The 14,929-nt window shown below is 50.3% G+C and overlaps 1 protein-coding gene across 2 annotated transcripts; it reads left to right on the top strand.

Moving 5' to 3' along the window:
• Positions 1–817: 817 nt before the first annotated feature.
• Positions 818–14,867, top strand: KLHDC2 (kelch domain containing 2). Of its 2 annotated transcripts, none has more exons than XM_074148589.1 (14): positions 818–849; positions 2,534–2,701; positions 3,138–3,217; positions 4,230–4,347; positions 5,179–5,294; positions 7,077–7,158; positions 7,247–7,330; positions 9,594–9,674; positions 9,752–9,810; positions 10,751–10,860; positions 11,313–11,385; positions 12,254–12,341; positions 13,251–13,303; positions 13,967–14,867. In XM_074148589.1, exons 2-14 carry the CDS (start codon positions 2,546–2,548, stop codon positions 14,088–14,090), a joined length of 1,224 nt encoding a protein of 407 aa, XP_074004690.1. In that variant the 5' UTR covers positions 818–849; positions 2,534–2,545; the 3' UTR covers positions 14,091–14,867. The 2 variants fall into 2 exon arrangements, with proteins under 2 accessions (XP_074004690.1, XP_074004691.1); XM_074148590.1 differs by having other exon boundaries at positions 844–919.
• Positions 14,868–14,929: the final 62 nt, after the last annotated feature.

Raw genomic sequence — 14,929 nt, 5'->3', positions numbered from 1 at the left:
CAGATCCTTCTCCTCAGTAGTGCTTTCCAGAAGATCCACCCCTAACCTATATTGGTGCCTGGGGTTCTTCCTCCCCAGGTGCAGGACCCTACACTTGCCCTTGTTGAACCTCATGAGGTTCTTCTCTGCCCAGCTCTCCAGCCTGTCCGGGTCACGCTGGATGGTGGCACAGCCCTCTGGAGTGTCGGCCAGTCCTCCCAGTTTGGTATCATCAGCCAACTTGCTGAGGACACACTCTGTCCCCTCGTCCAGGTCGCTGATGAATATGTTGAACAGGACTGGGCTGAGTATTGACCCCTGGGGGACACCGCTGGTCACAGGCCTCCAGCTCGACCCTGCTCCATTAATTACAGCCCTCTGAGTCCTGTCACACAGCCAGCTCTCCAGCCACCTCGCCGCCCCCTCCTCTAGCCCACGCTTCCTTAATTTTCTAATGAGGATGTTAGAAAATACCTACATTTCTTCTCTAAAAGAACATTCCTTACAGTTCAACCATTTACGGAACGCAGGAAGTCTGCTTTAGGGATCAAAAGAAACGCCCCGAAATCCGTGGGTCCCACAGTTTGGGGTGCGGGAGGGGAGGTTGCGGTAACGCCCCGCAGCATCGCCCTTGGCCGGCCCGGTCCCCAGACGGGTCTCTCCCCCAGGGGGATCCGGCGAGACCTTACGGCTCCGTCGGCCACCGGAGCGGGGCGGCCCCGCTCCCCGCTGAGGCCCCGGTACCGGCCCCGCTCCCCTCCGAGGCCCCGCCCCCGGGATCGGGCCCGTGCGGGGCCGGGACTGCGCCTGCGCAGCGCTGCCGGAAGCGGCCGCCCCGCGGCGGATGTTGACGCCGCGCGTCCCGCTGAGGTGAGGGAGGGAGGGAAGGAGCGGGCGGCCCCCAGCCCCCGCCGCGGTAGGGCCCCGGGGCGGCGGCTCGGTGAGGCCCCCGGGGCGGGGGACGGAGCGAGGAGCGGTCGGTGAGGGGGGAATCAGGCCCTGTCAGAAGGCGGGGGGGAGGGTCGGTGGCCGTGCCGGGGGTCTGGTCGGTACGGGGATGGCGCGTCGCTCGGCCGCTGCGTTACGGGCCTGTGTTACGGGGGTGTCCTGACAGGTGACATCTATCGGAGATGTCCCATCGCGGGCGGGGGGGGTGGCACGGTGGGGGGATCGGGGTGTCCTGAAGGACAGAGCCCCAGAGAACTGGGGGTTGCGGTGACTTGTCAGAAGTGATTCAGTACAGGACTGAAATACTGCTGAGGGGGGACAGAATTTGTCCAGTGTGCCTTAATTTATTAAGCAAAATAATTCAAGCATGCTGCTCGCTGGGGAGAGGTCAGCAAAAATCTGGTTAACTTGGAATTCGTTGAGGCGTGGGTAAGGCTTATCTGATTTACTGCATAATTAAAGCTCAAGAATCAACTAAGGAGGGTGGTGCGATGCCTCCGCCATCGGAGCGATTCAAATTAAAAATCTGACAGGACAAGGATTCTGGTCGGGTGCAGGGTTTGGTGTCACCAAGGTCCTTCTCACCTCTCTGGCTTTGCCTGGTTACACAAAGCCGTGTCTGGGACTGTCCACGTTCCCCCACCGTTAGATCTCTGTCTGTTTTGTGGAGGTTTTTTTTAGCATCGGTACCATATATTGCATTTGACAACTATGGGATGGTTTCTTAGAATCACAGAATGGTTAAGAGTTGGAAGGGACCTTGAAGACCATCTAGTCCCACCCCCTGCCCTGGGCAGGGACACCTCCCACCAGACCAGGTTGCTCCAAGCCCCCTCCAACCTGGCCTTGAACCCCTCCAGGGATGGGGCAGCCACAGCTTCTCTGGGCAACCTGGGCCAGGCTCTCACCACCCTCACAGGCAACAATTTCTTCCCCAGATCTCAATCTCCCCTCTTTCAGTTTAAAACCCTTCCCTCTCGTCCTATGGCTCCCCTCCCTGATCCAGAGTCCCTCCCCAGCTTTCCTGGAGCCTCTTGAGGGACTGGAAGGGGCTCTAAGGTCTCCCCGGAGCCTTCTCTTCTCCAGGCTGAACCCCCCCAACTCTCTCAGCCTGTCCTCACAGCAGAGGGGCTCCAGCCCTCCCACCATCTCCGTGGCCTCCTCTGGCCCCGCTCCAACAGGTCCATGTCCTTCTGCTGTTGGTGGCCCCAGAGCTGGAGGCAGCAGTTTGTGGGAGTTGGGGCTCAGGCAGCCCAAAGGGACTTTGCCTGAAAAGCTGCAGGAGTTTGCACTTTTGTGAAAACCATACTGTAGGCAGAGCTTTCAAATTTATTTCATTGTGGGTTGGTTTTTTGGTCATCAATTAATGTATTTATAGATAAGTGTGATCTTTTTCGTTACAAAAGATAGAGGCCTTGGCTTAAATTGGCAACTGAAACCGTTACAAATTGCACCCAAGTGAGGAATCCCCATCTGAAACTTTCTTGACTGATGAGATAACTTCTTCCATCAAAACATCATGGTGAAAGAAACATCCGTGTGTAGTTTCTCTGGTTTTTTTCCCTCTGGTGGTTTTCAAAGCTCTGTGTTACTCCTGTGCATGTAGCGCCGCATCGAAATGGCCGACGATAACGAGGACCTGCCGGCAGACGAGGAGCTCCCGGCTCCAGCCGAGGACAGCTTTGAGCAGCTGGAGAACGACAGCCCTGCCGAGCGCAGCGGGCACGTGGCCGTCACCGACGGGCGCTGCATGTACGTCTGGGGAGGTTATAAGGTATGCCGCTCTTCTCGTTAATTAAGCCTTCTGCCACCCAGGGTGCTGGTAATTACGTCCCATTAGTTTGGGAGCGACTCTGTGAAATTACCCCTCCCCCAGAAAAGAAAAGCTCCGGTTAACAAATTAGATTGTGACATTTAAGGGTGTGGAAATATTGAAATAAATCCTGAGGACTTGGCAAACAGATACCCTTTGTGGGACGCAGGGTACCCTTTGCCTCTGTCAGCTCACAGAGAGCAGCTGGGAGAGGAGGAGACAGTGGTTTGAAACACAGAGCCTGCAAGATGGTGCTTTTATGTATGGCATTTTGGCTTTTATGTATGACATTTTGGCTCGTTTATGCACCCTTCTTGGGCTCGGGAAAGGAGGTTTGATGAGCCTGTAGTTCAATATTGTCAAACAACTTTCTGATGTTGCTCTTTCTGTTCTGCAGAACGCCCAAGTTCGGGGTTTTTATGACTTCTATCTGCCCAGAGATGAAATATGGATCTACAACATGGAAACTGGAAGATGGTACAGTAAATAATTAACTTAATTGTTGTTTCAGGTGAAGAAAAAAAAAAAAAGATGAATTCTTAAACTGGTATAGAAAGCATGCTCAGGGTCTGTGAATGGAGAGAAATCCCTGATCGCTTTGTTCCCACCTCTCAAACTGTTCTGTAAATGTGTAAAATTATTTCCAGAATGTGGGGTTTGTTTTTTTTTACTGTGAAAACAGCAAATTTATTTTCACCGGGTGAAGGAGGAAAGGCAGCCCCTACAGGAGTGTGTGATCAACAGCGTGAAGCGTTTTGGGATGCCCAGTATAGAATATAGCACCTGAAAATTGTATTTATGGCACTTTTGATTACAGTGAGGGAATCTGTACTGAGTTTTTTTATTTGTTGTCCTTTTAAGAAGTTGTTTTTAAATGTTGGTACAGTCAGAGAAGCTGCTGTGTCACCTCAGACCATTGGAAGCCTGGAAGTTGGGTGAAACCTGGACGCCTGAATTCCCAGAAGGGAATCCAGTATTCAGGCCTCGTGCTGCGAAGCCAGGTCTCCCCTCAACCCTCTGTAGAAAGTGCCATTTCAGCAGTTTTTCCTGTCCTCGTGGCGGTCAGGGAGAGCCTGGGACACGGGCTGGAAGCTCATCTTTGTGGTTCTAATGTTTACAAACAATAAAAATCCAGTAGCAAAATGGAAACCTTCAGTTTAGAGAGGTGCATCCTCTTTGCCCCAGGATCTTCCTGGGGATGTTGAACGCGAAAGGCAAAGCAAACTCCTGAACTGGGCAGACAGGATTCCAACCTAACAAAACATGGATTAATTAAATTGCCTTCCCCCCCCCCCCCCCATATCATCCCAACTCAGGGTTGTAAATGGTTAAACCTGCCAGGGTGCGAGGAGCTCAGAACTGAATGGTCCAGGGTGACCCATCGGAATTAAAACCACACTGCTTATGTTTTTAAACATAAAATTCCTCTGCAGATAAAATCAGTATTGTGCATTTTTAGCAGCTGGAGTATTTAAACCTGTGCTTCCAGGAAGAAGAGTAAAACAGAGGGAGATGTTCCACCATCCATGTCTGGAAGTTGTGCCGTGTGTGTGGACAGAGTGGTGTACCTCTTCGGAGGGCACCACGCGCGTGGCAACACCAACAAGGTTAGTAATTAAAAGGCAAACCCCTCCTCACAAAAAAGTTTCTCCTCGTTAGGATTTTAATTCCCATTTTTTATAAACTAGAGGTGGCCTTTCCAGTTAATTAAAATCCATCCTAATTGTTATTGTTTCAGCGCTTTTGTGTTTGCTTCTTTTGAAAGATGGGAATTTCCGGAGTTCACTGAAATAATACCAGGAGGTGATTTGTCACTGCTCTGTAGTTGTTTGAAACGTTCTTCTTCTCTGGAAGCTCTGATAATATTTTCTGATGTTCTGGAAGCTGGGTTTAAATTCAATAGTGTTGTCTTGGCCTCACTCCTAATATAAACTGAAAGGAGCTTGATGCAATGCTTCAAACTGCCTGAAACAAACTACGTTTATAAAGTGTGGCTTGTTTCCTTCCTGCTGTGGTTTTCTTACATTTCAGTTGGTTTATGTGTGTGTCTCAGCTCTTCCTCTCCGTGTAAAATGATGTAGCTCGCAGAAAAGGGATGACACCATAGAAACCGCTTTTTTTCATCTAAAAACTTTTTTTTTAATTGTAAGACAATTGCTACTTTATACACACCTTCATTGCATCCTTGTTCAGCTTTCGGATGGTAAAACTCATTGTCCAGAGTCCTGCTAATTTTGTAAAAAAGTGTTTGGGGCTCAAGTCTGCGGGAAGATAGATCCATTTGGATCCATATTTTGTTCCAAACGTTGTCAGTACTCTGGGAAAAGAACTTTTAAAGTATTTCTGTGCTAATTAAAAGTTAATATTTTAACATCAGTCAGAATTAAGCTTTAAGCTAACTGTGTGGGTAAAAAAAAAATTCTTTTTATTTTCTACAGTTCTACATGTTAAATTCCAGATCCAAGGACAAAGTGCTGCAGTGGGTCAGAGTAGAGTGTCAGGGGGTTCCCCCTTCCTCGAAGGACAAACTTGGCGTCTGGGTTTACAAAAACAAGTAAGGCTCCGGCGAGGACTCCAGCCCCGCTCTCCTTGCGCCTGTGTTTGCTTTTAGTCGCTCTTCCTCTCGTCGTCGTTGGGTCTTGTTGTTTGAACGAGAGCTGCAGGAGGATTTCTTTGCCTCTGCAGCACCTTCGTGCTTCAGGAAGATGCTGGATGTCTTGCCCAACCAGCCTTTTAAAACTGCTCTGGCCTTTAAACATTGATAAGTGAAAAAAAACTTGCTCCTGGATTTGGGTCTGTTGCCTGCGGCTTTTTTGGCTGTGGACGTGCTTAATTCCATGTGTTCTGTGCTGGTTGCAGAAAACAAGGGACGTGTTAGGTGAAGTTCTGTTGATGTTACCTGATTTCACGTGTTGGGATCGTGTCCCACGGGTGCCACTGGGCTTTTTGGCACTACAAACCTTGGAAAAGAGGAGGAAGATGAGGAGAAGGTGTTGAAGCCAGATGAGCTGACGGTGCCAGACGTTGCTGTTGCCTTGTACCCTCCTCCCCAGTTCGGTTTGTGTAGTTCTGGTCCCCTAAACTCTGTGACAAGATCGTTCCAGCCCCTGCTGTCAGTAGATAACAACAAGCTGGTGGAAGCAGGAGAATCCCAGCTGTTTGGGGGTGGAAGTGAATTATCTCAGGGGAGGGCAGGGACTTTTGGTTCTCCTCTTGGAGCATCTACCCAGGGCTGGTTTCTCAGAAGGTTCCTGCCTTCCAGAGAACAGGAGTCTAAAATGCTCTGGGCTCATGTGACAGCTCGGGTGGCCAGGATTGTCCCCTTGCAGGAGAAGCTGGAAGGGCTGGTTCCCACAGAGCAGGGCTGTGGGCAGTGCCGCTGGGGTCTGTGATGCCAGGGGATGAGGAGGTCCCATGTCACCATGAGGTGATGGTAATTTTGATGTCTAATAATACTACAGGTAGCTGCTGCTTTGTCCATTCCATGGAGGGAAAACTCACTGTGGGATTTGCTGCAGAGACAGGAAATGGCCCATGGTGCTGGTTTTCAGACTCTTGATGTGGAGAGAGAGCTTACTGCTACGCTACTCGATGGGATGAGTTTAGATGTGAACCTGTGCAGGACTGGAGTTGTGGGTGTTTAGTTGGGTGGTGCAGGTTGGTTTCTGTCACCTCATAATTCAGTAAGAATTTCTGGCAAAAACCAGATAAAATGCAGCAAGTACAAAGGAGAATGTTCTCCTCCCCCCAGAAAAGCTAAAAACTGGGGAAAAACTTCCCAGGTGGCTTCATTGGTACAGGATCTGCTGTGGGTAGCGTCCCTTGGTCTCCTCCTTGCCCTGTACCCCTGCAGGGTGGCCGTGCCCAGGTCGTAATGCTTTCCCTTTGCTTCTTACGAACATTTCAGGCTCAGGAAAAAAGAGCAGAGGGCTTGGAAAAAGGTGGTGGTGGTGGGGAAGTTGGGAAACTGCAGGAATAAACACCTGCAGCTGCTGCGTGGGAGCCCCAGTAGTGAAGGCTGAAGCGTGGCAACCAGGCAGGAGGCCTCGGTGGCTTCAGCGTTTGGAAGCGGAGCAAAGCCTGGAAGCCTGAGGCCTGGGAAATAGCGATGGAAGGATTTCGTGTGGGTGGGAGGGTCGATTAGGCAAGAAATGGGGCCCCACACCTGGAAAACTTGCGTTGCAGACATTGGAAGTAGTGAAGCCAAAGGAGCTTCCCCGGTTTCCCATCCTCTGTTGGAGCACAGCCTTTACAGAACTTTAGTTTATAGAACTTTAATTTACAGCACCAGACGTGACAGCATTTCTCATGGATCTTGATGCCTGTTTTCTTTCAGGCTAGTATTTTTTGGAGGCTATGGATATTTTCCTGAAGGGAAACAACGGGGAACTTTTGAATTTGATGAAACCTCTTTTTGGGTAAGTAAACCTGGAAGTAATTTCTACTTAAACTTCCGTATTTAATCACTGCTTATTAAAACTTGTTGCTTGTTTAATATTTTTAAAGAATTCAGGTCTCCCTAGAGGGTGGAACGACCACGTGCACGTTCTGGACACTGAAACTTTTACTTGGAGCCAGCCTATAACTACGGTAATTATTACTCTTATGTCAGTTAATTAAAGTCACAGCTCTTAGAATCATAGAATGGTTTGGGTTGGAAGGGACCTTAAAGACCATCTAGTCCCACCCCCTGCCCTGGGCAGGGACACCTCCCACCAGACCAGGTTGCTCCAAGCCCCATCCAGCCTGGCCTTGAACCCCTCCAGGGATGGGGCAGCCACAGCTTCTCTGGGCAACCTGGGCCAGGGTCTCACCACCCTCACAGCAAAGAATTCCTTCCTGAGATCTCATCTCATTCTCCCCTCTTTCAGTTTAAAACCCTTCCCCCTCATCCTATGGCTCCCCTCCCTGATCAAGAGTCCCTCAAGAAAGAAATATCAATATATAAGCTCTTAAGAAATATGTGCACTGGATCTCCCGTAGCATTCCATGAAAACCAGTGTGACTCTGCTAGGCGCAGCTGCTTTAATTCTTGTCATTAGCAGTGGGTGCTGATGGAGTGGCCTCCCTGCGTCATGGTGAGGGAACAGCGGTGGCCTGTCCCAGCAGGGGTGGCTTTGGGCTGCAGATATTCGGAGCGGCTGGGACAACTTGCCATGTGAAGCCGTCGTGTCTCTTGCAGGGTCCTATCTCTAGTCTGCATCTCTCTGGTGTTATTTTAGAAGCTATGGTTAACCATTTGCAAGCAAGAAGCATGGAAATTCACCCAAAATACATTTTTCTGCTTTCCTGCTCCACCCTTGTGTCCACATCCTTAGTCTTTAACTGAGTGTCGAGTTGTCAGGTGCTCTGTGACCCTGCCTTCCTCGGGATAGAAATCGGTCCCTAAATGCCAGGAGTTAGGAAAGGTGGAAGAACTCTCTGAAACACCTACTGCTCGCTAGTGGGAGGATGTCAGAGGTGTCCTGCGGGGTCCTGGGACCTCCCAAACAGAGTGTGTGGAGTGGTGCGAGTCATGTCGTCTTCTCTCAGTGGTGCTGGGGGAAGCCCCATGTCTGCAGCTCTGCTGGTTTCTGCTATTCTGGGACCTGCTGGGTCTGTCTGGGCAGGAGACCCCACCAGGAGCTGAAGGTCGGGACGCTGTGACCAGGTCACCGCTGTCCTCGTTCCCTGTCCCTTGCCAACGAGGTGTGACTGTTAATTTCTCTCCTGTATCTGGACTCCGTGAGGTGTCATTAACTTGTGTGTTTGCAGTTTTACCTACAATGTGCTCGTAGGGAAAGGACTGTTAAAAGAGGCGTTTGAAACACTTGTTGGGAGAAGCAGCTTTGGAAACATCCCCTCAAAATAAAAATTACCTGCTCTCTCTTCAGTAGCGTTCTTGAGGCCGTTCAAACTGAATTTAAACCATTCATTTGCCTCAGGTCCTCTCTCCTCTCCAAAAACGGGGAACTTGTCTTTTATTTTGATCTGTCTCTCTCTTCATCTCCTTTTTTTTTTTCTTTTTTTTTTTTCCCGTTGACCTGCTTTCTTTCATGCCTCAGTGGCCTTGTGTTCCTGGGGAGCTCGGGAAGACGCCATGTAGGGTTTCCTGTCATCCTGGCTGTAGCGTGACGGGGTTGGGGCGTTGCGCTTGGGTGCCCGGTTGTGGTCAGAACAAAATGAAACACTCCGTAATCACAAATATCCAGCATTTGGAGTGTCCCAGCAGTATTCAGGAACAGGGAAACGGAGTGATACTGCCACAGAATTGGAGGAAATGGAACTGGAGATAAACTCCTCGGTGAGATTACCAAAGAATTGCTTTGTCTTAAAATATACAGATCCCAAATATTTCAGAAGTGACTCAAGAAAAATGCTGTTTAATGATTTATTATGTCACCGTCTCATTTACAGTCTAAGGTCTTCTGTGACTGTCTGAACCCCCTTCTAAAAGCAAAATTTATACCTTAAAGAGGGGAAAAAAATAATCCTATTTTTAATGAGTTTTCTGATCTTCCTTCCATTAAAAAAAGCAAGTTTCCATACACAGAATGACTTCCTGGATGGTTTTTTTCCACACTCTGTTCCTTGCTGGCTTTAAATCTGACAGTAGTTCAGCCTTTCGACTCCTCGGGTGATGGATTTGTGGCGGTGAGAGACCTTGCTGTGCCTTGGGAGGAGCCCGGCCCCTGCTGTTGCCCCCCGGGGTCCCCGGCGTGGCCGAGGCCATGCTGTTTCACGTGTGCGGTGGGCATCTCCAGCCCAGCTCCTCCTCACTTCATCTCCCGTGGGTTTCTGGAAGCGTCGTCGTCTTTCTTTTGTTAATGCATCAAATAAACTCACCTCCTTCTTTCACATTTTCTTTCCCCAGGGTAAAACTCCGTCGCCCCGAGCGGCTCACGCCTGCGCCACGGTTGGGAACAGAGGCTACGTCTTTGGTGGCAGATACAGAGTAAGCCCCAGCCCCGTTTAACGAGGTGTTACCTAAACGATGCATGACCATTTCAACCATGCTCTGCTTTCTTGTAGGAGTCCAGAATGAACGATCTTTACTATCTCAATCTGGATACGTGGGAGTGGAATGAAATGTAGGTATCCAAACTCCAGTTCTTTTGCTTCTAAACCAATAGGAAGGGGTTTATTCACTTCTGATTCGCTTCTCATCTTCTGTGAGTGCGACCAGCAGGTGGAGGGAGGTTATCCTCTGCCGCTGCTCTGCACTGGTGAGGCCCCATCCGGAGCACTGTGTCCAGTTCTGGGCTCCCCAGTTCAAGAAGGACAGGGAACTGCTGGAGAGGGTCCAGCAGAGGGCTACAGAGATGATGAGGGGCCTGGAGCATCTCTCTCATGAGGAAAGGCTGAGGGACTTGGGGCTTTTTAGTCTGGAGAAGAGAAGACTGAGGGGGGATCTGATCAACACCTATAAATACTTAAAGGGAGGGTGTCAGGAGGATGGGGCCAGTCTTTTTTCAGTGGTGCCCAGGGACAGGACAAGAGGGAACAGGCACAAACTTGAACACAAGAAGTTCCATCTAAACATGAGGAGGAACTTCTTTCCTGTGAGGGTGGCAGAGCCCTGGAAGAGGCTGCCCAGAGAGGTGGTGGAGTCTCCTTCTCTGGAGACATTCAAACCCCACCTGGACACGTTCCTGTGCAACCTGCTCTGGGTGGACCTGCTTTGGCAGGGCGTTGGACTAGATGATCTCCAGAGGTCCCTTCCAGCCCCATAGCATTCTGTGATTCCGTGATCGTTCTAGTAGAACCTGGTAAATTCAGAAGGTAAGTACACTCGATCAGAACTGATCCTCCTGAGCAGCTGCTGACTCTTGCTCTCAGGCTTTTTTAAGTATTGGTACAAGTAAAATTCTTTTACTGTGTCTAAAAAAATTAAACTTGCTGTCGGGTCACGAGTTCTGTGCAGCACGAAGCTGCATCCTTCAAATACCTCAGAAATAATCAGAGCAGAAAAGAGCAGCAGCATTTTATTGCAGCGCGGGTGTAATTTGTGGTGCTTTTACTGAATTGCAGAATCACGCAAGGCGTCTGCCCCGTCGGCCGATCCTGGCATTCCTTAACGCCAATTTCCTCCGATCACCTCTTCCTCTTCGGAGGATTCACCACGGACAAGCAGCCTTTAAGTAAGTCGTTCCAAAAGGATTTTGTCTTGTCTTTGTGTTCTCAAACAGCCGCGCACAGAAGCTTGAATTACTGCCAGCTCACCTCGAATTCTTTCTGCATTCCTTCCGTGCTCTTGTGATCCAGCTCCTTACAGTCAACAGCCCGTGTCACAGAGCAGGAGTCGCCGAGTGTGTCGAGACACTATTATTAATAGAAATTATTCTGCTCTAAAAAAAATGTATCTAATGTAAATTGCAATTAGGAGGAGTTTTGCAGGTCTCCCTTCTGACTTCGCTCCCAGAAACCATTGTTAAAGGCCTGTTTTCAAATAGTTTCGTAGGGTTTTTCCTAAAAAAATTTGATTTATTTAAGAACAAAAATGGCCTGTGTTAACCAGAGTATGCGCATGTTGCAGCAGAGGTGAAACAATTAACAGAATATTGTTTGTGTTTGGGGTTTTGCTTGTTTTCAGGCGACGCCTGGATTTATTGTATCAGCAAGAACGAGTGGATACAGTTTGAGCACAACTATTCTGAAAAACCAAGGTACGGGAGACCTGGAAACGCACACCCACAATGTGAGGTTAACACCCTCCTGGGAGCGGGGCTGGAGGCAGCGCGAGGCTCAGGGGCTGGAAAAGAGCAGGAAAAGTGGGGATTTAGGGTTTGCTCTGGCTGCGGAGGCCCCTGAGCTGGAACCTCTGTGTTCCTGTCCTCCGGGAAATGGGACAAGGGCGGGTGGCACCCGGGGGAGTGTCCTCGCTGGTGGCTACTCCTGTGCACACCCAGCACGGTTTTGTTTTCCTGCCGAGTAAATTGGAGGTGAGGACCCGCAATTTAAAAGCATCAAAACTACCGCGATGCGTTCATAGGGCATTGAAAACACTCGTGTCGTGTGAGTTACCCTGATCCGGCTCGTTTGGGGACGCCTTCTGAGCCGAGGTTAAATTAATTAAAAGCAGCAATTCTTCCCGGTCTGCCCTTTGGTGGGGATGAGGAGGGGGGCGTTTTCCTGGCTGAGCTGCCCCCCCACCTGCTTTTCCCCCCACTTTGGAGCAGCTGAATACACGTGTGAGATCCCTGATTTCCCCAAAATTAGGAGAGCAAAACCAAATCCGACTGACGGCGTTCGTTCAGTCTTTTGATTCAAGCGGGACTTGAAAACAGAGTTTGTGGGTTTCACACACGGAACGTGTCCCCCCAGCCCCGCTCGAACCCCGACACCGTCCACAGCCCATTGTCTGCTGACCGGTTTTCCTCCTCCCACCGCAAACTCCCGTTGAACGAGTCGCGTCTCCGACGTCCTGGTGGAAGGGCCAACTGGCCCCTGTTAACTTTAAATGCAAATCCCCAAGGTGCGTTACCGGGCGGGGTGTTTTTTCGCTTTAAAGGCAGCGCTGATTCCTGTCTCTAGGCTGTGGCACACGGCTTGTGCAAGCGAGGAGGGAGAGGTGATCGTCTTCGGGGGCTGTGCCAACAACTTGCTCGCCCATTCTAAAGCTGTAAGTTTTATTTCGAGTTTTCCCTTCCCCGGCCCTTCCCGCAGGGGCCGTGGGGGCTCGTTGCGGGCGTGAAACGCTTGTGCGGCCTCGTGAGAACTGACAAAGGTGCATAAACAAAGCTGGAAAGGGAAACCTCTTGCTGCTTTTCTGGAAACCGGGTCATTATTCATTATTTAAACAGACAAACTTTCCCTCACGCGTGTGTTTCCCTCGGAGCCACTTCTTATCTCCCAATTATTTCTTTAGCTTTGCCCTCTGCTTCTCGTGGGGGGGGGGGGTGTTTTCAGGGAGCCCCTCCCAGAGTAATTCCTTCGCTGTAGGGAGTCAGGAGAGAACAGGCTGAGTGGGGGGTTGTTCTTTGGCTGGGACAGGGGGGAAAGAACACCAGTTGGTGTTGGAGACCAGGAACGAGCACCTTCTGGTGTAAGAACCGGTGGGCGTCAGCTGGAACGGGCGAGTGGCAAACAAGGGTGGTGTAACTCCGTGCAGCAGCAGCTGGGCTCTGGCAGAGATCGTGTTTATGTGCATTCAAAGAATAGGCGTAACCTGGCGGGTTTTTAACTGATCATGCCTCTCTGTGAAGAAATTTTCCCTAATATCCATCCTAAACCTCCCCTGGTGCAACGTGGGGCCATTCCCCTCCGCCTGTCGGAATAGCAGCTCCCCGAGTGTCCCTAACTCCCCGTGTTGTAGGATTTGGTGAGGATTTGGGGAGCAGTTCTGCATCCAGCTTCTCTCCTGCCTTCGTGACGTATGTGAAGTCCACTCTGCTCCCCACCATCAGCCTCTCCACCCCCGGAGTGGTGGTGCCCTTATCCGTCCTCTCCCGGGGCCGTTTGGGTGGGTTTGGCTCCTGTTGCGACGCCCTGACTCCACGTAACCGAACTGCTTCTCTCTCTCCCACCCCAGGCTCACAGTAACGAAATACTTGTCTTTTCTCTACAACCGAGATCTCTCGTAAGGTAAGAAAAACCAGACTTTGCCCTTAAACTGTCGTGTCTTCACCCGAGTAGCGCAGGGTTCTCGCTAGATGCGTTTGTGTCCCTAACACACTTGAAAACGTCCCTTCCCCTAAAGAATGTAAGAACAGCAGCCGGTATCGAGAGGACGGGGCGAGATTCCCGTCAGCAATGCCTTTGGCACTGACAAGAACAAGCCCTCGCTCAGTAGCTGTAAGGAACGAGCTTCCCTCCTTCATCCTTTTGGGACTGTTTAGTTTGAGGAAGAGGAGGAGGCTGAGGGGAGACCTCATCGCTCTCTACAACTACTTGACACTGTAGAGAGGTTGGTGCTGGTCTCTTGGCACAGGTAATTAATGACAGAACGAGAGGGAATGGCTTCAAGCTCCAGCAGGGTAGGTTTAGACTGAACATTAGGAAAGAATTTTTCACAGAAAGAGTGGTCGGGCATTGGAACAGGCTGCCCAGGGAGGTGGTGGAGTCACCATCCCTGGATGTGTTTAAGAGCCGTTTAGATGTGGTGTTGGGGGATATGGTGTAGGGGAGAACTTTGTAGTGTAGGGTAGATGGTTGGACTCGATGATCCCAAGGGTCTCTTCCAACCTGGACGATTCTATGATTCTATGGTCCTCGTGCTAATTCCAGCTGCGTTTCCTTCTCCCCCAGGCTGTGCCTGGAAGCCGTCATTTGCTTTAAGGAGATATTGGCCAGTTCCTGGAATTGTCTCCCCAAGCACTTGCTGCACAGCGTCAATCAGCGCTTCGGAAGCAACAACACCTCGGGTTCCTGAGCCCTCCGCGGCCGGCGCCCGCCCACGAGCGGCTCCGAGATGGAATAACCTCACGGAGCGTGGCAAAACATTAAACTTGTATAGGTTAAATATCCCTAGCCTCGTAGGTAGTCGCTTCTCGCCTTTTAAGTTGCATGTGAATGGCCTAGAGAGAACCTATTTTTGTGTCAAGATGTTCGTTTGCAATAAATGTATTTAAGGCGAGTGGAGATGCAGCCTCTGCCCAAGCTAAAAACTAGGCCTGGGTTTGTCCACCTCGAGGGAGGAGGGATGGGGGTGGGAGCGTGTGGAAATCCTCCATGGTGTGGAATTGTGCGGGACAGAGGAGGGACCCCACGAAGAGGAGAGTTGCTTTAGTGGAGGCTGAAGATGGCTGCGGGGGGGGGAGGGGAACAGCCCTGGTTTGGTCTATACGGCGTTAGGAAACTTAAGGGCAGAGAAGGGGGGACTGGGAAAGCGTACGTTTGTGTCGGAGTCGAGCAACCTGTCGTTAAAGCCTCAGCTGTTAAAGCGCCGCTGCCCTCTGCTCCTGCGTAGTTTGGTTGTTTGGTTTTGGTTTTTTTTTTTTTTTTTGGAACTCTTTTATGTTGTGTAACTTCAATTGTGAACCTTAGGTAGCAGATATTCTGCCCTGAGAAGTGTAAGTGAAAGTGCTTGAGCCTGTTGTCCGCCTGTCGCTGACCTTCGCTGACTCGGCCCCAGCAGGTGACATCGGGGACAAGGAACAGGCTGTTGCTGCTGTGGGGAAGGGGTGAAATCATGTTTTAAGCTGTCCTCAAAAAAAAAAAAAATTAAAAAATTAAAAAGTTTGAATTCTAGAACAAAATAACTCCTGGATT

The sequence above is a fragment of the Numenius arquata genome, chromosome 6 (assembly GCF_964106895.1).
Source record: "Numenius arquata chromosome 6, bNumArq3.hap1.1, whole genome shotgun sequence".
NCBI lineage: Eukaryota > Metazoa > Chordata > Aves > Charadriiformes > Scolopacidae > Numenius > Numenius arquata.
Note: the sequence above shows the minus strand (reverse complement) of the source record. Positions and strands in the feature narration are given on the sequence as shown.

Excerpts from the sequence above, each read along its gene's own strand:
- KLHDC2 (XM_074148589.1), top strand. The coding sequence starts at position 2,546 with ATGGCCGACGATAACGAGGACCTGCCGGCAGACGAGGAGCTCCCGGCT. Across the intron at positions 2,702-3,137 it reads ACGTCTGGGGAGGTTATAAG|AACGCCCAAGTTCGGGGTTT; the intron begins GTATGCCGCTCT and ends TCTGTTCTGCAG. Across the intron at positions 7,159-7,246 it reads TTGATGAAACCTCTTTTTGG|AATTCAGGTCTCCCTAGAGG; the intron begins GTAAGTAAACCT and ends ATATTTTTAAAG.